The 24562-nt window shown below is 41.2% G+C and overlaps 2 protein-coding genes across 4 annotated transcripts; one reads left to right on the forward strand and one right to left on the reverse strand.

Moving 5' to 3' along the window:
- Positions 1–336: 336 nt before the first annotated feature.
- bag6 (BCL2 associated athanogene 6) lies at positions 337–22101 on the reverse strand. 3 transcript variants are annotated; one of them, XM_033640531.2, is made up of 25 exons: positions 21946–22101; positions 19298–19385; positions 19078–19195; positions 18415–18629; positions 16769–16840; positions 16540–16662; positions 16258–16451; positions 15809–15941; positions 14481–14681; positions 14303–14393; positions 13821–13871; positions 11857–12209; positions 11698–11770; positions 11227–11555; positions 9330–9582; positions 9023–9192; positions 8524–8577; positions 7322–7430; positions 6943–7067; positions 5559–5693; positions 5097–5153; positions 4764–4988; positions 2975–3082; positions 2735–2881; positions 337–898 (listed from the first exon to the last, which is right to left on the reverse strand). In XM_033640531.2, exons 2-25 carry the CDS (start codon positions 19376–19378, stop codon positions 803–805), a joined length of 3513 nt encoding a protein of 1170 aa, XP_033496422.1. In that variant the 5' UTR covers positions 19379–19385; positions 21946–22101; the 3' UTR covers positions 337–802. The 3 variants fall into 3 exon arrangements, with proteins under 3 accessions (XP_033496422.1, XP_033496420.1, XP_033496421.1); XM_033640529.2 differs by having other exon boundaries at positions 14171–14393; XM_033640530.2 differs by lacking the exon at positions 13821–13871 and having other exon boundaries at positions 14171–14393.
- Positions 22091–24014, forward strand: glrx3 (glutaredoxin 3). The gene has a single exon (XM_033640532.2). It carries the CDS (start codon positions 22115–22117, stop codon positions 23087–23089), a length of 975 nt encoding a protein of 324 aa, XP_033496423.1. The 5' UTR covers positions 22091–22114; the 3' UTR covers positions 23090–24014.
- Positions 24015–24562: the final 548 nt, after the last annotated feature.

The following is a 24562-nucleotide window of genomic DNA, read 5'->3' on the forward strand; positions in this document are numbered from 1 at the left end:
AAACTCCATAAAAAAGTCATAGTATAGTATGTTATAAAAAACAAATGTTTTTAATTTAAATACAAAACAAAGCATTTTAATTAAGATTCCTTGAATTTGGCTGATAAAGAGCTGAGCCATTTAATTGTATAAATTTTGACCCATCATTCCTCTCTGGTGGACAAAGTGTGTAGTAGAAACACAGTTTTCAATGACATTTATCTTTGACTTCTGTTGCAGTGGTGGAAAGTAACTGAGAACATTCACTCAAGCACTGTACTTTCTTCATAACATTCTACTACAATACATTTATTCTCAAAGCAGATATTTCCCATTACTCAAAAAACCACTCTTGTATTGTATCAAGATTTTTATTAAGCTTACTGTACATTCATGTACCAAACAGCGTGTTCATCACATGAAAGTTTACTCTTGGGCTTTAGAGTATTGATAGGAAGGCTAAAGTCTGCTAAATAATGAGAATTCAGGCTTCATATTAACAAAGCAACACGAGGATATGAGGGCAAAAAACTTACAGACGTACACATGTATTTAAACAAAAGTAAAGTGACCTGATTTAGTCAAACTTCAATCTGATACCTCTTCATCAGGAGCATTATCTCAGCTAAAAGTTGGACCAAAATAAACACAACAAAATAAATAGGCACTGGGAGAAGTAGTCACATTAGCATGAGGCAATTAGTCAAGAGAGCTGCTAACTGCGGGGCTGAAGCTGCGGTGTGTGGTAGTCAAATGAAGACTCCAGAAATAATAAAGATGAAAACGGTGGGAGTTTTGCAGGTTTCTTATCAGTCGAACTTGATTATGAATCTGATGAGAAGGCTCTGTGTCCGTTGGGGAACTGTTGAGGGTTGAAATCCGGGTCTTCTCTCACTCGTTTCTTGATGTCTGCTTTAACCTGAGAGGACAAATGTATGATCAGTAAAATTCACAGACATTTCTAATTCATAACTGAAAATACAGCTGTGGAGGAGACCCTGACTCAACAGTGTGTTGTGTGGCTCACTGTATATGTTTAGATAAGGACAGGGTTTACCTAACAACAATCTAACGTCGCTATTTATTCAATATTTTAGGTTTTTCGCTGTCTTTAACAAACACCATTTCCGTCGTACGCTTGAAAAAAAATAGGCCACCCTTACTACGAAGCAGGATTTGGAGTTAGTGAGGTAACGTCAGAGTTGAGCCTGTGTTTTCAGTACTACAGAGCTGGTTCTCTTTTTACAGGGATAAATCACCATGGTAACAGATGCTAAACAGCTAACCTTCAGCAAAGCAGGTTATGTTTAAAGGATCGGATCACAGGCTGTCAACACCCTGACCTCTGACCAATGAGATCACAGAAGATAAAAGTATCCCGACATGGACAAAAGTCTGGAATCTCAGGTAAAAAAAAGAGCACATCAAAAACTTTAACCTTTACAGTTCCTTCTTTGTTATGGATTTAATTTAGACATGTGTAAGGTATTGTGTGCTACTAAATTAAATGTCAAACCCACAGCACAGTTATTTCATTTCAGATTTTAATTGTTCGTTCGTTATTCAATGACAGCATGAGGAATTAGTTATTCACTGACTAATGTAATTATAGTTTTATAATTATTTAAATGCAATTAATTTAATAGTTTTTTTTAAATGCCTCAATTTAATATTATATCATACACTCAGCTGCCATTTTATTAGGTACACTGAGCTAAAATTAATGAAGGTTTTAATGTGCATGGTTTGTTGAAACTGTTTAACACGTGTCAAATATTGTCTTCTCCCTATTCTTATAATTTAATATTACACTTCATACAAATCTGCACCTTATTATTTTAATTATTCTGCCTTTAACTGCACATTTTCGTAGGTATTTTTTGGCTGAATAACAATGGTTCATTTTTTTTCTTTTTTTTTTTTAAAGATTATTTTGGGGGCATTTTTAGTCTTTAATGGATAGGACAGACAAGTGTGAAAGGGGGAGAGAGAGGGAGTGACATGCAGCAAAGGGCCACAGGCTGGAGTTGAACCCGGGCCGCTGCGGCAACAGCCTTGTACATGGGGTGCCTGCTCTGTTTAACTTTAAATCATCATCAAATCTTACAAGGTCCCGACAGTACACAAATTAATATGTAAGTTTGTTTATTTCAATTTGAGTAGGCAAGTATCTACATATTATTTAAACTCTAATTAATTTTGGTTCACCTAAATAGACTTACTAAACTGAGATTTGTTTGTTATTGTGCAGCAAAGCTCCGCATAATTGAAATCTGGATTTACTTATTTTAAACTCTGATTAGAAGTAATCTTAGACTGAGTAAATTCTTGTTGGTGCAACATAGGCTAACTGTTACATTTCTACACTTACCTCTACCTTTATTAAAACAAAGATTCTGGGAATGTGTAGTAAATTGTAAAACTGCTTGAACATACAAGTACACTAAGTTTCTCAGGTCAAAGATAAATGTTTTCAAAGTTTAAAAGAAATTTAAAGCTCATCTTAGTTGTCACTTTCAATTAGTTTAGATAAACTGGTTAACACAGACTTGGTTTTAACCACTTGTGTTTTTAAGATACATCTGGCAGTGTAAGCTTGTGTCTCTGCAATGAATTTAGTGATTACACATTGTGCTTATCGATACACGTCACGGTTAAAACTATGAAAACAAGAAAACCAAACTGGTCATGATGTCCCTGAATGATATGCAGTGTGTCTCTGGTTTGTTTTAATATACATGTAAGGTTTAATTACCTGTTCTGCATACGCCTCCTTCACCTCCTGGGCCTCCAGGTCGTCTTGTAACCTCTCAGGAGAAGTGATGGGCTTCACTCCTGCTGTCCTGGCTGCTTGACTCACAGCATCAGAGAGGGAGAGGAGGCTTCCACCACTCAGCCCCGTCTGAAAACACACACACACACACAGACACCTTAAAGAAGGTAAGGACAAGTGACATTCAAACATATTAAGTAAAGTTACAACTGCTCTGATTACCTTCCTGCGTTTAGCCGGCATGCCATGTAGGTACGCGTCAGACAACGGAGGCTGAGCCTTCATCTTCCTCTGGGTTATCATGTCACACCTGATGATGGGCACCCACTCCTACAACACATACAGTCAATGGAGAGGGATGTTGAGTTACCAGCAGTGCCTTTTACAGGATAAGTTCATGTTTTTAAGTCTGTCTTATAACAAAACTCAAAGTAGGAGAACACACATAAGGGAATTCTGTAATAAAAACATTAAGTAAGACTAAGAAGAACTTGCGCAGAGGGAGACTGTACTGGCCAGAAAAGAGAGACATGCATAGAAGTACAGTTCTACAGTTGAAACACTGTAGTGCCAAATGAAAGGAGTTGTCTGATGGCAAGGTAAAGCTGTGGAAATATTCTTAAAATAGTGAACACTAAGACTGATATTCATTGCTTAGCTTTTGTGGTAATACTGCTTCATACAGCCCCACTTGAAAAAATCCGACCCCTCAAAAATCCCTTCAAAGCTACAGTCAGTAACTTTTATGGTAATAACTTTGTGTCATATTTGCTGAAACTGTCACTATGTTCTGAAAAAAGTCCTTTGAAACAAATCATGACTCTCCTCCTCTTCCTACTGCCTCTTACGGCATTTGCCAGAATCAGACCGCAGCGCATTGAGAACAACCAATCAGAGCCGACTCAAACACAGCAGGCAGTTATGTCAATCACTGCTCGTGAACTGTGATCATAATAGGCAGCGCCGCTAAAATGAAAAGCTGTGAAATGAGAAACTTCGTGACCTGCCATGCTGGAGGTAACCGACTAAAGTACAAAGCGCTGCCCACCAGCTAGAGCAAACTCTGATTTTACAGCTGAACAGTGCACTTAAACAGGTTTCTGAAAACATCTGAGGGGAGGAACAGGCAATGCAGTAACAGAATCTTGATTCATATTTGATTAGCGCTGCCTAGAGCAGTGGTTGACATGATGGACAGCTGTGTTAGAGACTACTCAACTCTGATTCTTTTCAGTCACATGCAGTAAGGCCATTGGAAGCACTATAAGACCATAGAGAAAGCAGAGGAATATCATGTTTCGCAGATTATCTGTCTCATTTAGTGCTGTGTGGATATAGTGACAGTTTGGGAAACTTTTTAAATAAAAGTTACCAACTACAGCTTTAAAATGCACATTCACTGTATCTTACACTGGAGTTGTGTTAGGTATGGACCTCAACATCCAGTATGGACACAGTTACAGTAAAAAAAAAGGTTTTAATGTACATATGGACATGTGAGTATTGTTTTAAGACAGACTTAAAGGGGTTAAAGGGTTTTTTTTGGGGAGTTTTTCCTTATCCACTGCGAGGGTCATAAGGACAGAGGGATGTCGTATGCTGTAAAGCCCTGTGAGGCAAATTGTGATTTGTGATATTGGGCTTTATAAATAAAACTGATTGATTGAATTGACTGACTTACTATCCTGTAAAGCACTAGTGAGAAGATCATAAAATCACTCCAATAAAGATCTAATTTGTGGAGCTCACTGCAATAAAATTTAAATTCAAACCATCAATGTGACTTTCCAGAAGCAATGTCCCAATCACTCTGGACAATCCACAGACTTCTAAAAGAGGAAGTTCTTTACAGAGGAATCTGTTGACAGTTTGTTCACTGGATTATTCAGAGTGACGAGGACACTAAATGTGACGCAGGGTGGTGCTAAACTAGAGCATGTGTAGTCATGAAAACCCTTCCCTCAACAAACAATGATAAGATCAATTTCAAACAAACTGTGTGGGCGCTTACAGGGGGAACAGCAGCTGCCCAGGCCTCTGACTCTCGCGCAGAGTCCTCGCTCCCTCCCTCGGCTCCCGCTGCTGCCATGTCGCCACCTAACGGTGCAGCACCTCCCGAGGCTCCCAGGTCTCCAGGCAACACCCTTGTTTCACGTGGCGACGCCCTCGTGTCGTGGGACACCGACATGGCCTCCTCTGCTGTGGTGGCTGCAGCTGGCGAGAGGGTGTCCCCGATCTTTGGAAGTGGAGAACAATGACATGGGGGAGCTAAAAAGGCAGAGCAGTGCCTAAAATGTCAAACTGAGTTCATCTGAAAAGGACATTAAAAACACACAATGCTTACCGTTGCACTTTGTGCTCGTTCGGGCTCTTGTGTGCCAGCTGCAGAAGACTGATCTCTCTGTGAAAGAATGTCATTTAATATTTATTAGCCATTTCAGACGTGTTGTCCAAGGTAACAGGATATGCAACAGCCATCAGATAAGAGGGACTGCTTCTTTCTCTGCATGTCACATGTTGCATGAGCATTCTGTCCTGTAGAAAAGTTAAACAATATTCAAATGTAAAATTCAGGAAAATAAAACTTAAGTCTACAGTTATGCAGACAAAATTTGGGGAAACAAAGATTTTATATTCCTGAGAGTAACTGAGAGGCTACGTCATGTAAATGAGGCTTGCAGGTTTGATTTCCTCAAACTGCCAACATGTGTTCATCCATGTCTTGGGAGGGAACCATATTGACTGAGCTGAAATGTTAAACAAATGCAAATGAAAAGGCCACAGAAACTTGCAGCTGGTCTGTTACCTGTGTGTAAACTATGTAGTTCTGGATCTGATCCTGTGTGATGGGGATGTGCTCCAGAATCACCTGCAGCCTCATCGTCATCATGCTGGTCATCCAGTTTTCCAGGCTGGGGCTGATGTCACTTGACATCCTCCGCTGAACGGCGAGAGAGGAAACACAGCTTTTAGTTTGCAGGTGCAACTGTTTTCAAAATTGTGTTTGTTTGTTTTTTAGTTGCTTTTGCATCAAATCTTCATCTCCTGTGACTATTCTAGCATCACAAAAACATTTCAAGGATACAGTAGTTGACCTCTACAGCCTGTAATGTTGTCATTCTGTACTGAGTGTTGCTTTAAAATCTACAATGTAATGTCATCACCGCAGAGAACAATAAAGTTCACTTTGATTATCCATGATATGTATTAAATTTTGTACATTTTAATAACTTATTTAGTTCTTTAGTTAATCGTACTGGCTGTAAAATGACTGTTTTCTGTACAAACTTGTCGGCAACACCACGGTTTAAAATATTTACAAGTCTCTGATTGCTTGTCTGTCCTTCAGTATTCTCAACAACTGTTCATCCAATCAACTTCACACTTGGTGGGTGTATTGCTATCGTTATTACTGTGTAGCATATTGACAAGGGACCCCTAATAACTGCTACTCTGTCCAATGGCATGCTGGGTACAGCTCATCCTCTGTCACTCCCCACAGTACATTCAAGAACAGCTGAAGAAATAGAGACTGCAGATGTTACACTGGAGAAAACCTATGCAACTTTCAAAATAAATGCTTTTGTTCCTGGAAATAGCCTGGTCCTAAATAGCTAGCTGTTAGCAAATGACTCGTGTACAACCAAAGGTAGTGCAGAGTCGAGTGTGTAGTTGTTTGAATGAGCGGTTCTTGAAAAAGCTGCATGGTTTGAGTGGTGACCTCACTAATGTGAATGAAATGGAGGGACAGGATCGATAAACAGTGGACATGTAAACAAGTAAAAGGTAAAGGCAGTATAGTCTAAATGAAATTAGTTTTTTCTGAAAGGCAAAATAGCGAATTTGTGATTAAAGCAAAGCTTCTCCGACTTCACTTGCTGCAATATTTGAAAGTTAGTCAGGAACAAGTATTTACATATTTCCCCTCTCCTTCCATAAAGGGTTCCTCAACAGCTCAACAATGTCATGACTGAGACTTTGTTGGTTTGTAGTTTTTTTTTTTTTGGCATTTCCTGCCACAAGCACTCAAGTGTGCCACTCAAGCTTGTGTTTGCATTTGCACAAACCACTAAACCTTATATCCTTTTACTAAAATGTTAAATTCAGTTTCACCTGGACTCTACTGCCTGTAGAAACCTACTGTAGCATAAACAAACAGCGACTGACTGGATAAGAGATTGTATACTGACTATTCGGTGGTTGATGACTGCAGTCAGAGCTCTCTGATCTCCTCTCAGGCAGTGCAGGTTGAGGGCAAGACACTCAAACAGTGCCTGGTTGCACATCTGTAGCAGCCGGGGCCCAAATGACTCATCTGGATGAGAAAAAATATTGATATTATTATTTGTTTTGTTATATTGTTTAGCAAAAAAAGCCCAACACAAACACAGCTCCTGCAGGGACAGTGAAATGAAACATTTTTAAATTATTTCTTCACCTCCTGATAAATAATTAATTATGATTAGCTCTAGTGCTGCAACCTATACTCTATACACAGAGGATAAACAAAAACATCCACACAAACCCTTCATCTACACCCACTGATTTATACTGTTGTTAAAAGTTTACCAGTGCAGCGCAGAATGTGTGTAGCAATGTGCATCAGCTGCTGTCTGAAGAAGGTCATGTTGGTCTGAGTTACGTCAACGCCCTCCAACACTGTGACTGAAGACTCTCTCTGTGGGAGTTGAGAAAGGGGTGTCGTCAATACATTCAGCACTTCAACAGTTAGTAAACCTCCTTTTAACCAAACTGGCTTATTAATGAAACATTTAATTAAATTAGGGCTGTCCCCAAATCAGGATTTTTTAGAGGCGACTCATTCCTTTATATACCTTACCTACGAATATGAGCCATACATGAATCAGTCCCCACAATGAACTCCTGTTATCAGCCTATTTTAGCCGCATGTTTTACCAACCTTTTGATGCCTTTATTCGTCATCTGTGATGTGAGAACATCAGATTTGAACACTGTCTGAATGTGACCTGATTCACCTGACAAAATGCAAGGCGATTCGGAGCAAGGGTTGCAACAGTATGAGACTGTCACGGTACGACAACCATCTGTTTCACAATATCTTTATTATCAGTTACAAGAACACTTCAAGGACTAAAAGCAGTTTTGGTTTTAGTTAAACAAATACTTTATTACTATAACTGAAACTGAAACAATTTTCTTTAATGGAGGTAAAATAATGACTGAAACTAACTAAAATATAGGTGAGATTCTTCTGATTACATTTCTTTTTCATTTCCGTAGATAAGCAAATGTCCACAGTATGATATCCATCAAATTTTTCGATAACATGGTACACCCTGACACTGGAAAACTACTGAAACCCTACTCTGAACAGCCCTACATTTAGTTATATACCGTTTTTTAGGGTGTCAATAGGTATCACACTTTAATTTAGGGCATTTAAAGACCTTTTAAAGATCATTTTTAACCAAAGTTATGACAGATTTTTGGACAAGTCATCTTTTTCCTTATTCAAGCATTGCAGGTAAGATTAAAAGTAAGTTGTATCTATGCGGTCCTGTGCAGGGGAAGGTTTGAATATGAAAATGGTTGTTATTCAGTGAGGTTACTTTACATTTGCCTTATTTTGACAACAATAAATTAAAAGATGGATAAATTAAATGAATCAAATGTTTGTGGCAATTAAGACCGGAGAAATTCAAATTTTAGAATATTTAATGACTTTTAAGGCCTAATATGTATAAAATTTAATTTAAGACACTAGACGAGGAGCAGACATAAGGACTTACAAAGCTCTCACTGATGTACTCCTCAAGTTCGTTGACAAGACCGTCAGCTGCAGCCTGGGGGACGGAAACAGAGAACATGAGGAAAAACCAGAGAATGACGACACATACAAGAAGAAGATGACAAAAACTGTTATTGGTCAGTTACTCAAAAGAATAAAAAAGACAACCCATCAAACATGGCACCAATAACGGAGAGTACATGAGCTCTTTCTACTTTTAACTGTGCTTAAGTAATTAAAGAAGGGGAGGGATCCCTCCTCAGTTGCTCTTCCTGAGGTTTCTACTGTTTTTTTTCCCCGTTAAAGGGGTTTTTTTTGGGGAGTTTTTCCTTATCCGCTGCGAGGGTCATAAGGACAGAGGGATGTCGTATGCTGTAAAGCCCTGTGAGGCAAATTGTGATTTGTGATATTGGGCTTTATAAATAAAATTGATTGATTGATTGATTGATTGATAGTGAACAACAACAATGAAAAGGAAAAATAATTCAAGTGGTACTGACAGCAATGTTCTCATCAGTGGGCTCTCTGCCGTTGAGGTAGTTCTGGTTGAAGAACTGGGACAGCTGAGGCTGGATGCGGCCAAGGGGCTGGTGCTGGCCATGAAGCAGCATCACCAGGTCTGACATGGTGAACGTCTGGCACACCAACATCAGCAGCTCTCCAAAAAACCCTGCAAACCACATTACAACAAGAAGAAATATTTAGATAAATCATTGTCTGATATGCTGCTTGACTGAATGACATTGTAATCTGTTACCCACAGCGGCTGCACTGACAACATAATATACATGTGTGTTGGTTCTTTACCAGTGGGATCCTCAGGACTGATGAAGATGTTGGTCGCCTGGGACAGTCTCTGCATGAACTGGGCAATGCTCTCAGTGTCGTTCTGGGCCTGACCCAGAGAGCCCATCATGGTGCTCAGGACACCACGGACGATGCCTGTGAACAGCTCTGGGTTGAGGGCTTCGGCTCCAGTAGGGGGGTTGGGCATGGGGGTGGGCCCAGGAGCAGGAGTGGTACCAGAGGGAGGTGGGGGTGGAGAGAAGATGGGCTGGGCCTAGAAATTAAATGGAAACAAGGATTTGTTAACATTATGTTGCTTTACTTGAAATGCGAATGATTCCTTTAAATGGAAAGCACAACTCACTGTCAGCCTGTCTGCCCTCTAGTGGGACACATAGTGATGACTATGGCCTTTAAATGTCTCTATACTTGGGCCAATGAGATGCATATTAACATGTGATACGGTTTTCCAAAGTTACAAAATTTTCTGAATATTAAAAGTTGTCCAGACACAAGCAGTCTCATGAAACTAAATGAAATACAGAAATTGGCAGAATTATTATTTCAATCAGAAACTGTCTCATCAAAGTCAAAGAAGAGCACAAATATGAGAAAGCAGTCAATGCCAGCTTTTGGTACTCGAAACTTCCCAATAACCGGTGCAAAAGACCAATTTCAGTTAGTACAAAAAAAGCATAGCTGTTACACACACAAAACGAGTCACCATCCTTCACTGCGTTCCTCCCTAAGATACTGTTTAAGCTAGGGTAAATCTGGGAAGCTGAATCTGAAAACAGACCCTCTACCTCTGCTCTTCCCTCTCCATCCCAAGCCCCTCCCACCAAACAACCACAGACATATGCTCACGCTTCATACAGTAACCCAGTGTTTCCCATACATTGTTTTCTTTAATCTTGTTTCATTGTAGAATTGCCCACAGAGCATTTCTTCAACCTGTTCTTGCCCCACTCTCGCTCTCAGTTTATCAGACCACAAGTTAGACAAGAATTAGCTAGCTATCCACCCCACGGTCTCCCCATCGCTGTGAACTGCTTCCCCTGGAGGAGAACGGGGACTAGCTTGGGAAACAGACCTTCAATCGGCAGCCAAAGTGGCTCAACTTTGGCCAGCACAAACTCCCCCAGCACCAGGTGTCACAGTGGGCTGGTGGCCAACAGAAGCACTGGCTCTAACCTGTGTTACAGCAGCAACAGAAAGTTTGCTGACATGGCAGGGAGTTGGGGCTGTCTGGTTCCCCAGAGATGGAGTTTGCGCTGGTTGGATTCAAGTTGCTGCCTGGCGTCTGTTTCCAGAGCTGATGCCTGCTCTAGACCCAGCAAGCTGTTTGTAGAGGCAGGAAGTGAGGTGGAGGACACACTGATTTGAGGCTGTTGCTAACGTAGCTAGTGGACTTGAAGTTGTAGCCATGATCCTTCAGTTAACCGAAGGCTAAACTATTGGCAACATTTTCTCCTCATCTCTGAATTGCTTCCCCAATACTGACACACATATTGTTTTGTTTATTGTCAGGCTTTCTTTTTGATAACTCCGTCCTCTTTTTTTTGGGTTGCTTTGCAATGTAGGCAGTTGTTACCAATGCTGGAATATCAGTTTTCTCTCCCCTATTGAATGATGTTTTCACCAGAGTAGAACAGCGACGACGACAACAACCTGTTACTCTTATTGTAGATGATGTATATCAGCACTGATATACATTGTAAGTTGTAAGACATTTTTAAACATTGCAGTGTTTCAAATACGTTAACTCTTTAAAGATCTATTCAATGAATTAAAAGATTTAGAATTTGATTTGACTGATGAACTCCTTTCACATCGTCTGTGTGCAGGAAGTCTAGCACTAAAGAAATGGTACGCAAATGAAGTGTCTAACTGTCAAGTCGCACATTCAACCACTGACCTGCTGCATGAACTCAGTCACTCCCTGGATGAAGGCTGGGACGCCAGATGTGGTGACAGTAATTGAAGGGGCCCCAACAGAACCCACGCCGGCCCCCAGGAGAGAGCCCAGAAGCTGGCCAAGGTCTGGGGGCATCTCCTGAGACTGAGGTTCACCAGTGTTGGTGTCAGATTGGCTCGGTGGACTAGTAGTGTTTGCTGTGGGCGGAGGTGTTGGGCCCGAATTGGAGAAAGAAAAGGAGGAGGAGGCTGAGGAGGTTTGAGAGGAGGAGGAAAATGAGGAGGAGGAGGATGTGGATGTGGAGGAGGAGGATGTGACTGTTTGACCAGCTGTAAAAAAAAAAAAAAAGATTGAAATACCACTGATTGACAGCAATCCTGAAACAATCTTGCTATACTTTAAGCTAACATAATAACACAAAAATGTTGGTCATGAAGTCCAAATCTAAATTTGACAACCGGAAACATTTACCCATCTGTCCTGGCAACAAAAGCTGTCCAACCAGTCCACTAATCATCTGATTAAGAGCAGCAGGGTTGAATGCCTGTGGAGCAAGATTTTTCAATAAGTTTCAAATGTTGAAAATCAGCCTCAAAAAGAAGAACCAAAATCAGAAAACATTATCCCCACCTGTCCAGGCTGCTGGCCCGGCATGGCAGCCCTAACGTTGATGGTGGTTCCCCGAGTGCCAAAGGCTGGAGGGGGCATGTTGGGTGCAAATGGGGGTCGAGTGAACACTACCCTGGCCTGGGGCTGTGGGCCAGTATGGGGAGGTGGTGGGGGAGCTGTAGGGGTGGTGGTGGGTGTGTTGGGACCTGTAGTGGTGGTTGAGGAGTTGGCTGTGGAGCTGTAGCCTGGAGGAGTGGGCTGGGGTGGGACTGGTTGGCCAGTAGCAGTGGCGGTGGCGGCGCTAGTAGCTACAGCAGCAGCATACTGGCTGATCTGTTGCATGAGATTCCGCATAAAGTCAGGGGGGAGGGCACCTGAAGGGGAGAGCAGAAACTGGGGAATTAGAATAACATGATTTAAGGGCAGTTCTCAACCTAGAATGTTATTCAACTGCCAACTTTGGCGGGATGTCAGGTAATATGGTAAACAAGCCAAATCAGCCTTCCGAGCCAATACATGCTTCTAACTACGCAAACGACAGTTCGAAAATGTGCAACATTTTTTTGCTGACACCAGATATCAAACATAAGCCAGAGACTATATCATATTAGGCAGCAGTGAGCTGTAAATTTAGCCCTTACAAACAGAAGGCAGACGATAAAATTATCTCAGAATCTGACCAGCAAAGCATCTCTTCCCCAGAGCAGCTGCCTGTCTTACTCAGACAGACTGGTCTGAGTCCACAATTGCCTGTATCTGTCAGTGACATCGTCACAAAGTGTTTGGGACATTTTGATGCAGTGCAGCAATTTTGGCCTCAAGGGCAGCGCGAAAGTGAGACACACTGACTCTGCAGCTAATTCTGGGACTGCAATGACTGAATTTGAAAGGACAGACACAGGAAGAGGCCACGCTCAGCAGTCACACAGGAGTCAGATTACAAACCAATCACAGCCGACAGATATCTTTCCCTTCTTCTGTAACTATTCAGTCTGATAAATACGGAAAAGTTGGTCATGTTAGTGCAGGGCTACCCAGAGCTTAACATCTGTCCCACAGACAATAGGCCTACACACTTATAAACAGCCCCTGAAAGAAGATCAGCTCTGCACTCAGGATTTTAGGTAAATAGGCTATGCGATGCTTGTTGAGGTTGCTTAACAACCTCAGTCACAACCAGCTGCCTTGTCTTGAAAGCTTGAAACAAAAAAGGCACAAAAGTAGCACTCAGAGTCTGAACCTGAGTTTCCAGTGCTGGTACCTGCGGTTATTCCACAGGCTAGTTAATAACATGTCGGGCAGGAAATCCAAAGTGTGGGATCATTTTGAGAAGGTGAAGGACGAGCCCAAGGTGATATGTAAACTCATCTTCATTGGTCGACTACAAACATGACGTATCATCTGAAACATGGAAGTAGCTACATGCCCATTAGCCCACAGTGTAATTAACAGGCGGCTCGCTCGGTGTGTGATGTACACTTGTAGATAAAATACAGGCCTATATTAATGAAGGTTCATTAGTACGGTTTTGTATTTCTCTGTAATGTAACACAGTGTTAACAATGTTACTGATACTATTCTTTCTCACACCTTTAACTCAAACCATTGTGTTGCCCCGCCCAAAATATATCATTTAATAATTAAATTAATATCGTAAACATGCAGGCAACTAGTTGACTAATGGCCCTAAATAATGTCTACTGGTCTCATCGACCAATAGTCGTTATTTAGGGCCATTAGTTGACAGTTGAAAATTCTTAGTCTATTTAAGACAGCACCCCTAATGTTTTACTTCTGTTTTCAGCAGAAAATATAACGCTTTTAGAGAGAGGACTCATTTCTGATTCCAGATCAACATCAAGTATTTTGTTGACCCTGTCTGAGAGTTGGAAAAAAGAAAACATGGACTTTTGGAGGGTTTTTACATGACTAGACTATGGTATGTAAAACGTAGTACACCAAATGAGATATAACTTGGCTTTTACCTGGTTGTCCAGGCATTTGCTGTCCAGCTGTAGCAGGGTTTGCACCTGGGCCTGCACATGCACAAAAACAACACACAACTATTTTGAACTCCATTGTAAAATTATGAAAGTACCTGCCTGTAAATAAGAGACAGAAGTGCATCTGCAGCAACAAGCCAACATTCAACAAATACTGTGACAAAAAAATCTTTCTTCAGATCACTCTGATTGTGGCAGCAGTGCATGGAGGATGCAGACATGTGGTATTAGCGATCATTTAACTCCTCACACACTGCCGCCCAGCAATATGACACACAAACAGCTTTGATGCAGTGGAGCATTCAATCAGTGGCGGGTAGGGGACAACACACCGTCCGTGTTCATCTGCATCATGACCACCGGTACTGCCTGGTGGCTGATCCTGATGACCCGGGGGCCAGCCTGTCCCTGTCCAGCCTGCTGATTGGAGGGGGAAGTCTGAGAGGGGGAGGTCTGTCCCTGACCTGCCTGCTCCGACTGGCTGGCCGGCTGGGTGGGTGGGGCTTGTCCTTCTGTGCTGTTGGCTGCAACAGTCACTGTGGCGCCCATGTTCATCTGTTGAGGAAGGTGCAAGAACAATCAGTCCAAATACATTAAAAGGTTTTTTACATCTTTCCTTTAAAATATGCTTGATTCACTTACTTGCACAGGGATGTGGTGGTGCACAGCTCCAGGCAGAGTGACGGGGGTGGCATAGTGGGAAAATGGCCGGACCACATGCAAGTGGCGGGGCACAGGGCTCATGAGGTTCAACCGCAGGTCACTGAGGGCCACAAGGGCGTTACCAAGCAGCCGGAGACACTCCCACGTCAGGATGAGAGTGCGCTGGTCCTCCTCTCTCTCCTGTTGCAGAAAAAAAACAGCTTAGGCAATTGTTTTTTGAACAACATCTATTTACAGTAATTTGTATTCAAGGAATAGTTTTTAGGATTTAGTGGCATCTAATGCTGAGGTTGCAGAACTTAAACTTCTCCCGTGTGCAAAGTGTGTAGGAGAACTACGGTAGTCAATGCGAAAACACGAAAATGGGAATGGCCTTATCTAGAGCCAGTGTTTGGTTTGTCCGTTCTGGGCGACTGTAGATTCAATCTGCTCCATATGTAGATATGAGGTTCATTCTAAAGCAGGGTTGGAAATTAACTTCTTGTTCCCCTAACACTGGTGGATTCCAAAATCTACCAGCCACACAATATATTACCGTTGTTTGTTTTGGCTAGTAAGTGAAGCAAATCTTGCAGCCACTTGCATATTTTACCAGCATTTGGCTAGTTGCTGGTGCTCATTTCCAACCCTGTTCTAAGGTAACGAAAACACAACAATTCTTATTTTCAGGTGATTTTAAACTCATGAAAATAGTTGTTCATATATTATATATAATTTCTGCCAACAGATGCCCCTAAATCCTACACACTGGACCTTTAAATACACAGGGTTTTGAGCATTAGATGAAAAGTTAAAAATTTGGGGAAATATGTCTATTTACTTTTTGAACAGTTTGATGAGAAGACTGACACCATTCTCATTCCTGTACAGAAAACATAGCTAAGTGAAAACAGCTAGCCTGGCTCTGTTCAACTCTAACAAAATCTGCCAACAGGCGCCTTTAAAAACATGTATCTGACAGTTTAATCTACAAAAATAAAAATAATTGTCTGTTTTACGAGGGTTATGTGTCAAAGTATTTCTTGGTCAGGACCACTGCAGAGCCTCTAGGAATTTATTGTGCCATAAAAGAATGCCAAACTCTTCCTTTTAAAGATAACATAAATTGAAGTGGTAGTATAAGTTGCGCTATCAGTATCATCACAACCTTGAAAGTAAGTCAAGAACTGATGATTTAGTCCATCATTTTTGTCCAAACAACTTTTATCAGGTACGGAAGCATTCAATTGTTTTAACAAAAACAGCAACTTTCCCAGAAATGTACTACAGATCACCAGTAAATTATTATTTGGCTGCTTGAATCCTACTGTATTATTGTTGTATTCTGCAGTGGTGGCTGTCTCCAGGATGGTGTGAGCTCTCTGAATGAAGGGCTGCAGTCTCTCTTCCACCCTCCGCAGCTCAGACAGCATCTCCGCCAACTCTGCTGGGCTGGGATGGCTAGGGGAAGAAAGAGGGGCTAATTTGATGACAATCAAGCACAAGAAATGATAACAAAGCAGGTCAACACAAACATACAGAATCACTAAGTATATAGATAGAAAGATACAGAGAAAGATATGCAACTGACAGGAAGATAGACAGATCAATTTACACAATAGTTTCAATAAAATTAAAAATTATCTGATTCTATGCTTAATAATTTCACATTCTTTTAAAATTCACCTGACCTAAAAAAGGTGTGGAGTAAAAAAAAGGAATCAAAAGTATGTGGCATATGTAACAATCTGTGTCGGTGAAAGAGTGGATGTCTCACTTGGGTCCAGGTTGGGGTGTTGGTCCCTCAGATTGTGCTGAGGAGGTGGGTGGAGGTGGGGGAGTTGATGGAGGTGGGGAAGTGTCCATCGGCTGGGCAGACGGGGAGGGAGTGGAGGTGGTAGATGAAGATGAGGGTGGAGGGGGAGCAGCAGCAGAAGTTGTTTCTGTTTGGCTGGAGTCGCTCGGCCGACCCTGGGAAAAGACAGCAGGTTTGTTACTGATAAGGCTGTGATTTCTCTGGAGCTTTGCCACTGGAGTAATCTGAAAGTTGAGCTCTCACCTCCATCCTGTGGATGACATCATTGATGTCCCTCAGGAGGTTCTCAGCCAGCACCAGCCTCAGCCTAGGCTCGCTCTGTACTGGTTGGTCCATATCGATGTGCACATTCACAGACCCATTGCTCTGATATATATTAAAAAAAAAAAAAGAAAAAAAAAAGTTGGCAATCAACAAATCACAGAAAAATGTCATGTGGCAGTGTATGATATCAGCAGGTATAGTATCTTACCCCGGTGCTGGTTGTGACTCTGGCATTCCTGGCATTCTCTCCCATGCCAGACACCATCTGCTGAACCGACATCTAAACAGAAATAGAAAAAGCACAGAAATAATACACCTATGGAAACACTGTAACATGCATGACAAACCATCTGACAGTCATGATAATAAACATGATTAAGGCTGGGCAACATGCTGCATATAAAATACATGATAAAAAACAAACCAGAGGATTTTCTTCCTGCGAGAGCCAAAATTACTGAAGATATTTTTAAATATTTGCTTATAGTGTGAAATTTTTAAATGTTGTGTTTTCTGCTTTAATTAATACAGTTCAGGCATTTTGCCTAGATGAAGAGAATCAATGTACCTTTGTTCTATTGATAGTTTACTAGTTAGTATTATATTGTAACTAGGGGTGGGAATCTCCAGGTACCTCACGATCTGATTTTGATTCAGAGGGCAACAGTTCAAAATGTTTCTTTTAAAATATAGCAGACTGTATTTTTGGCGATCCATAATTAAATAAATAAACAGGTTATTTTACTTGCACAGAGTGTGGCTCTTGTCCCGGTCCCTTTCCCCTTCAAACTACCTCCATACCCTTACTTTTGAATCAGGGGGCGCCAGTCGGATTGTATCCACCTGCGGATGCTCACACTTGTCCATTGTGAGATATCCAAATATGCAGAATATACACACACCTGCGTAGGGTCCAGTGTTTGCATAGCCTACTGTAAGATTTCCCTTGAAACAGTCTGCAATTCACCTTCTATTAAATAATATATGGTGCTCATCCTTTTTATTTTAAAACGTTAACTGCATTGATGAATGAATGAATTAATCTGAAAGGGCCTTACAGCCTCCTGTGTGTATAAGAATAGCATGAGGGGGAGGGGGAGTGCTCCACCACAGCCGCTGTGTTCTTATTTACGTTATCCCAGCAGAGAAGCTGCAAGCAGCCTCTCTCTCCATTAGTGCTGGTGAAAGCCAAGGCACTGGGCAGGCCAGGCACAGGATTTTTAAGGTAAACAGACTGAGCAGAGAGTTATTTTCTTCACCACAGAGGTGTTTTAATTTGGTTAATGCTGCAGCCAGTTTACATGCTGGTTGCTGCTCCTCTCATTAATGTTAGTCTCTGGGTGATAGCATGAGTAAATATTGACAATATACGTCATGTTCGCCTTGCAAATGTAATTATTTAGACATTAAATCAAAACAAGCTGCAACCGCTGTCTTTTGTGAAGATGAATTAGCACAAGGTAAATTTAGCCCGTCAGCGCTGTAGACTGTCCGGGTGCTACACTGACTGCACACTTGAGTTCTGCCACTTTTGTTCCGTCAACATCATGTTATGAACAAACATTTACATCATCGATTATTGACATTTGTGAATCATTGCAGAATCATCCGCATCATGAAGCATCTAAGAAACAATTTGTCCCCCAGCCCTAGTTGTAACTGCGAGCTGCAAACCTCAAACAGAGAAGAGGAGCGGGCTATAGCAGTCTGGTGACTTCACTTCTTTCTTTATAGCCACAAAAGGCTATATATGTTTTTTACACATGCAGTAGTGCCCTCTAAAACCTGTAAACAGACTTTGATGTATGACATCAGTGATATTCCTGCCCTAAACAAGTCACAAAGCAGACCTACCTGTATCTGCTGGGGGTCCATGATGTTGACAGGGAGGTTGAAGGTGCCAAGCATAACGTAGCTGTTAGCGTTACGATCATGTGGAGGCACTTGTGATGGTCCCTGGGAGGATGAGGAGGGTCCACTGTCGGCTGAAGTGCCTCCTGACCCCGAGCCAGGCTGGGAGGGCGGAGGGGGCGCCCGCTCCACAAGATGTATCACCTTACCATCCACATCTGGGACAACAACAGAGAACTACAATTACATCTCTACACATATGATGGCGTGTTGACTTCAAACTCTCATTTTGAGAAACAGCAGAAAGTATAGCTTTTCTACATCGTTGAAGGCCTCAAAAATTACATTCAACTACTTTTGCTGCACTGCAATACAGACTCATTTTTTTTCCTCACACAACAGTGGTGAAGCACGAAAGCGGATAAACACCAAAGTAACAGAAAATCTTACAAAAATATAACAGCATCCCTCAAAGTCAGTTCCTAACTATTCAATGCATGCGGCCCATGTGTTAAGAATCAATGTGCACATGATAATGATTAAATAAGAACAATTTATACCTAGAATAACAAAACAAGAAAGAGTGCAAAATCAAAACTAAAATTGCCCTTGAGTCAAGATCAAATCAAGCTCTGCACTTCTTTAATTGACCCTTTGATTACTTACTGTAGTCTGCCAGAGTCCTTTCATCCTGTAAGACTCTGCCCTGATAGATCAGCCTCTGTTTGTCCACAGGGATACCCACCGAAGGGGCAATGTGCTCCTTGAACTCCTTCACTGTCAACTACAAAAAGACAAAACAGAGGTGAGTCAGATTTCCACAAAGGCTGACTGAAAATGAGAATTCACTCCAGAGTTTGCCGTAAGAAGGAACTGAAGAATTTACCTGAGCACCAACAGTGTAGGTTCTGCTTTGGGAGTCTAGTGTTTTTACTGTCACCTCTATGTCTGTAGTTTGTTCCTCCATGGTGTTCCTGTATCACAAAATAAAGCATTATTAAAGCCTGACTGATACTGAATTCCTGAGGCCAATCAGCTGATATTCATTTCTTAACACAAGCAACCCTTTTTGATAAAGACCTGTTTTTAAAGAACTATGACCAGACTACAAAGGGGATTTTACAATTGAAAAATAAACCCTTCAGTGCTTTCGGGTTATCGTGGAGGTGCGGTTTCTAAACGACCTTAAAAAATATCATTGGAATTTATGTACAGACTTTTCTTGGTATTTAACCACTGCCATATAAAAATAGAACTTTATTAATCCCCAAAGGGAAATTCAGCTGTCCAGCAGCTCATAATGAAATAGACATAATAGAAAATATGTTAAAATAAAATACATACCAAATACACACCAATCCAGAACATCAGTAATTAGATAATACTGGTCAAGATTCAGGCCAAACTGATAAAACTGGTACAGCCAGTTGCCAGCAATCTGATGCAAGGCTGCTACTAACTGTTTTTTTTATTCTCAGTTAATGTTTTTCCCATTAACTGACTAATCATTGAATGTGTAAAACATCAGAAAATGGTCATTTCTGAAAGATCATGGTGGTGTATTCAAATCGCTTGTTTGTCCAACCAACAGTTCAAAACCCCAAAATATTCCCTTTACAAAATGGACAAAAGAAAATACGAGAAGCTGAAACCAGTGAATGTTTTTTAAGGCTGCACCTACTCTAAAGCTTTAAAGCTTCTCCTGAGGTTTTCGAATGAAGCTCTGAACGTCTGCTGTTGTTTTTTTATGATTTAAGCACTTTAAAAACACTTTTTCAATCCTTGAACAAAGAGAATAAGTGGTTTATCAGACTGAATGACAAACTCTTTAAAAAAAGAAAAAAAAAGAACTTTCTTTAATTAATAAATGTAATTCATGGTGCTCTAAGATTGCTGCCAGACCACCCGATTGAAACTGGTGTGTGCCTCACTTTGTGTGCAGCAGACTCGAGGGCAAACCATTTTTTGACCACAGTGAAAAGTTGTTTTTAAAGGCTAAATGACAGAAAAAAATGAACTTAAGCAGAATATTTCATTAGATAACAAAATGGTGTAAATTTTGGAAATGATTACATCTTGTTTTTTTTTAACAAATCAGGACTTTAAAACGCTATAGAGTTATTGGAATTGTCTGAATCAGACAAGTCAGAAGCAACAGCCACCTACACAGCCACCCCTGAAATCAAATCATAAAAATAGTGTGATATCAGTAAGATTACTGCTGCTTGATCTTTTTCTTCAACTGTTTAGAAATACTGGGTTTGCCCAAAGCATGAGTGGACATGCAAAAACAAAGAAAATCTGCACAGCAGTCAAATCTTAATTTAGAAATCGAAGGTCATTGTAATGGATAAAGCTTCAAAATTTTGAACTATTTGGTACAGCCCTAGTTTTGTCAATTAATTTTCTCTTGACTAATGGATCACTCAAAAACCAATTAGTTGTTTCGGCACTAATCTGATGCATGTAATTAGATTTGTCTCGCTGCAAACCTACATAATGAGTCAGTGCTGATAATTAATACATCACTTGATGAGTTGATCCACAGAAAACTATCTGTCTAAATCAGATCAATTAATCATTCCAGTCACTTTTAAAGAAAACTTTTCAAACATTAACTGGCTCTAGCTACTTAAGTGTTAGGGTTTGCTTCTCTTATCTCTTTTTATAGAATTGTAACATTAAATGAAATGTCTTTGGACTATAATCAGACCAAACAAGCAGTTTGAAGACAACACATTGAGCTCTGAGGAGTTGTGATGAATGTTTTTAACTACATTATGACATTTTACAGTCTAAACTTCACTCTTGACACTGAAAAAAATTAACAGATGAATCAATAATGACAGTTATTGTTACTTCCATCCCTAACACACAACTAACATTTATCCACAAATCATTACGTTACACCTTCAAGACACCAGTGTCACGAATAACACAAAAAACACATATAAAAGGACTCAGTATTGACAAAACACGTAAATACTTGCTTCCCCTTTATCGGTAATAACAACGAATACAACAGATGCTAGGGGATCGAGGAAATAGTCATGTGTAAAGTTAAATAACTCAAAATAAAAGTAAATCAGAGGGAAGAAGCAGCTAGCCAAGTTCACCTGCCAGGTAACTAGCATCACAATGTCACCGCAGCTAACTATCGGCTATAACGGTGGACGTTAGCTAAGTTAAGTTGGCACAGGTTAGCTGTAACCTGCTAGGCCAGTTAGCGGCATAGGTATTACAGAGTTTTGTAGTTATTAAAACAATTTGAACAGCGACACGCATCGCTATCTGTAATTGTGGATAACGTTAGCCAGCTACCGTTAGTTAGCACTGGTTTGCTAGCAGGATTTAGCTTAGCTTAACTTGTAAACCAGACAAACGTTTACAACGAAGCTAACTTTGACTAGCTAACTAGCGTAGGTAAAGAGGCTAAGCTAATGCTAAATAAACTAACCGTTAAAACAAGCGTATATCAGAGACGATGAGATACTTCGTTTTCATAAACACCGCGGCGTGTTGTTCAGTGCTTACCTTGAAAGTCACACTATCCTTTCAACTTATCCAGTGTATGCAGCTGTTTCTTATCATCAAATAACATGCAAATGACTTCCTAGTACAAGCTCTGGTACATGCCAGAAGCTACCAGGCTGCACGGATGTGACGTAATGACGACACCGGAACACACACAGAGGAAAGAAACATGGCGAATCTCGTGGAGGCGACAACCCAGCAGCAGTTTGAAGATTTCTTGGCCAAATCTGGAAAATGTCTGACTGTGGTGCATTTCCAGGCGGCATGGGCTCCTCAGTGCGGCCAAATGAACGAAGTGATGACCGAGTTGGCTAAAGTACACGCGCACACCACGTTTGTTAAACTGGAGGCGGAAGCGGTGCCTGAGGTGTCGGAGAAGTATGAAATCACCGCTGTCCCGACTTTCCTTTTCTTCAAGGGAGGGGAGAAGGTGGACCGCTTGGACGGGGCCAATGCTCCGGAGCTGGATAAGAAGGTGCAGCGCTTGGCAGTTACCGGGAGTCCGGGCGGAGCTGCGGAAAGCGGCACCACAGACCTGAACCAGCGGCTAAAGAAGCTAATCAACGCGGCGCCATGTATGCTCTTCATGAAGGGGTCACCGCAGGAGCCCCGCTGCGGCTTCAGCAGGCAGATAGTGGCCTTGCTGAAGGAGCACAACATCCAGTTCAGCAGCTTCGACATCCTGTCCGACGAGGAGGTCCGACAGGGGCTGAAGACCTACTCCAACTGGCCCACATACCCTCAGCTGTACGCGAATGGAGAGCTGGTGGGAGGACTGGACATAGTGAAGGAGCTGGCCGAGTCTGGAGAGCTGGAGAACACCTGCCCGAAGGCTGTCACCCTGGAGCACCGTCTGAAGACTCTCATCAACCAGAGCCCAGTCATGCTGTTCATGAAGGGGAACAAGGAGGCTGCAAAATGCGGCTTCAGCAGGCAGACACTGGAGATTTTGAACGACACCGGGGTGGATTATGACACCTTTGATATTCTGCAGGATGAAGAGGTGCGTCAGGGGCTCAAGACCTATTCTAACTGGCCAACCTACCCACAGCTGTACGTGAAAGGAGACCTGATCGGTGGACTGGACATAATGAAGGAGCTGAAGGAGAATGGGGAGCTGGTATCAGTGCTAAAGGGGGAGTAGGTGTATTCACCATGTCATCAGAGTGAGAACAAGAAGCTACTGCACATGCCCAGACCAGACCAGTGTCACTGATGCAACAGGAGGGCCAGGGAGGGAAATATTAGATTTAATAATCAAATTGTGTCACATATAACCAAGCTGTTGTAACATTTGGATATATTCACAGCCTACTTAAAAGTCAAAAATGAAACTGCACTTAAAGAGAATTTACTTTTGGTTTATTATTTTTGAAGTTTCGGCAAAGTAATTCTTGAAAACACATCTTGAGAAACGTTTAAAGTGAATGTTAAGCGATCCCTGTGCGTGGCCTGATTTTATAAATCCTGTCTGACTCTGAGAAAATACACTGAGAACAGATGACTTACATGTTTTCTGCATTTTGGGGGGTTACACTTGTCCTTCCAGTATTCACAGCCTCACACTTACGAGCGGGTTTATATTTAGTGAAGCCTCTGACTTTTCCTGTTGTCCTGTCCACGCTTTCCTCACCTGAAAGAAAAACAGTTACAACTATATCCAATAATCACTCTGGTTAAATGCATAGAACTAACTCTAGGTGGCAGTTATTGAGACTTTGTTCATTAATAACATTATGATTAAACAATTAAAAAAAAAACTAAGATTTGGTGTTGTTTTTGGTGCTGCTTCTATCAGCTTGCTAATATGTACAAAATATCACTTTGTAGAATCTGCGGGCAACCAAACTAGGGTTGCAGCGATATGTTTCAAGGTATACTGTGATATAAAAGTTTCTATCATACAGAGTACATTTGCTTATCTACAATATTGGGGGGAAAAAATGCAACTGGATGTTGAATCTCCCATTTCTTTTAGTTGTTTTCAAAGAGGAGACATTATACACATACTTCTATTAACAAAATGGTTTCAATTATAGTAATAAAACATTTATTTAACCAACAACAAACCCTCTCTGTTTTATTCCTTTAAGGGTCATTCTGACTGATAATATAAGTTCTGTAATATCGTGATACAGTGAAACCGCAATGCTTTCTGAGACTGTTATCGTACTGTGAAAATCTCATACTGTCGCAACCCTAAACCAAACAAACCGTATATTCACAGCAATGCAATACCTTAAACCAGGGGTGTCAAACATACTGCTCGGGGGCCAGAACCGGCCCGCCAAAGGGTCCAATCCAGCCCTCTACACGACTTTGCACATCTAATATTGATACTCATGTGAAGGCTGACAGGTTTCAGGAGATATTTGAAAAACAATAAATATTCTCTATAGTCATATTTAAAGATACTGAACATTGTGCAAAATGCTTTCAACCAGCAGCTTCAGTACAAAAGGATCTGTATCAGACTTCGATCTTAAAACAATATTAGTGGAACCCTGCTGCTGAGGCCCTGACAAAACTTCAGATTGTAAATGATTTGTCAGTGGATGAGTTAACCTGCTTCTTCAATAGCCTCCACTTTAATGGAAAATTATGAAAAAAGTCACAT

The sequence above is a fragment of the Epinephelus lanceolatus genome, chromosome 10 (genome assembly GCF_041903045.1).
Source record: "Epinephelus lanceolatus isolate andai-2023 chromosome 10, ASM4190304v1, whole genome shotgun sequence".
In the NCBI taxonomy this organism is placed as follows: domain Eukaryota; kingdom Metazoa; phylum Chordata; class Actinopteri; order Perciformes; family Serranidae; genus Epinephelus; species Epinephelus lanceolatus.

What these genes read in the sequence shown, in the direction of transcription:
- bag6 (XM_033640529.2), bottom strand. Translation starts at nt 19,378, where the DNA reads ATGGAGGAACAAACTACAGACATAGAGGTGACAGTAAAAACACTAGAC. An exon ending in ACCACCACATCCCTGTGCAA is followed by an intron (nt 14,394 to 14,480) that starts GTAAGTGAATCA and finishes CTTCCTCAACAG; the next exon opens with ATGAACATGGGCGCCACAGT. An exon ending in AGTACATCAGTGAGAGCTTT is followed by an intron (nt 7,431 to 8,523) that starts GTAAGTCCTTAT and finishes CAACTCCCACAG; the next exon opens with AGAGAGTCTTCAGTCACAGT.
- glrx3 (XM_033640532.2), top strand. Translation starts at nt 22,115, where the DNA reads ATGGCGAATCTCGTGGAGGCGACAACCCAGCAGCAGTTTGAAGATTTC.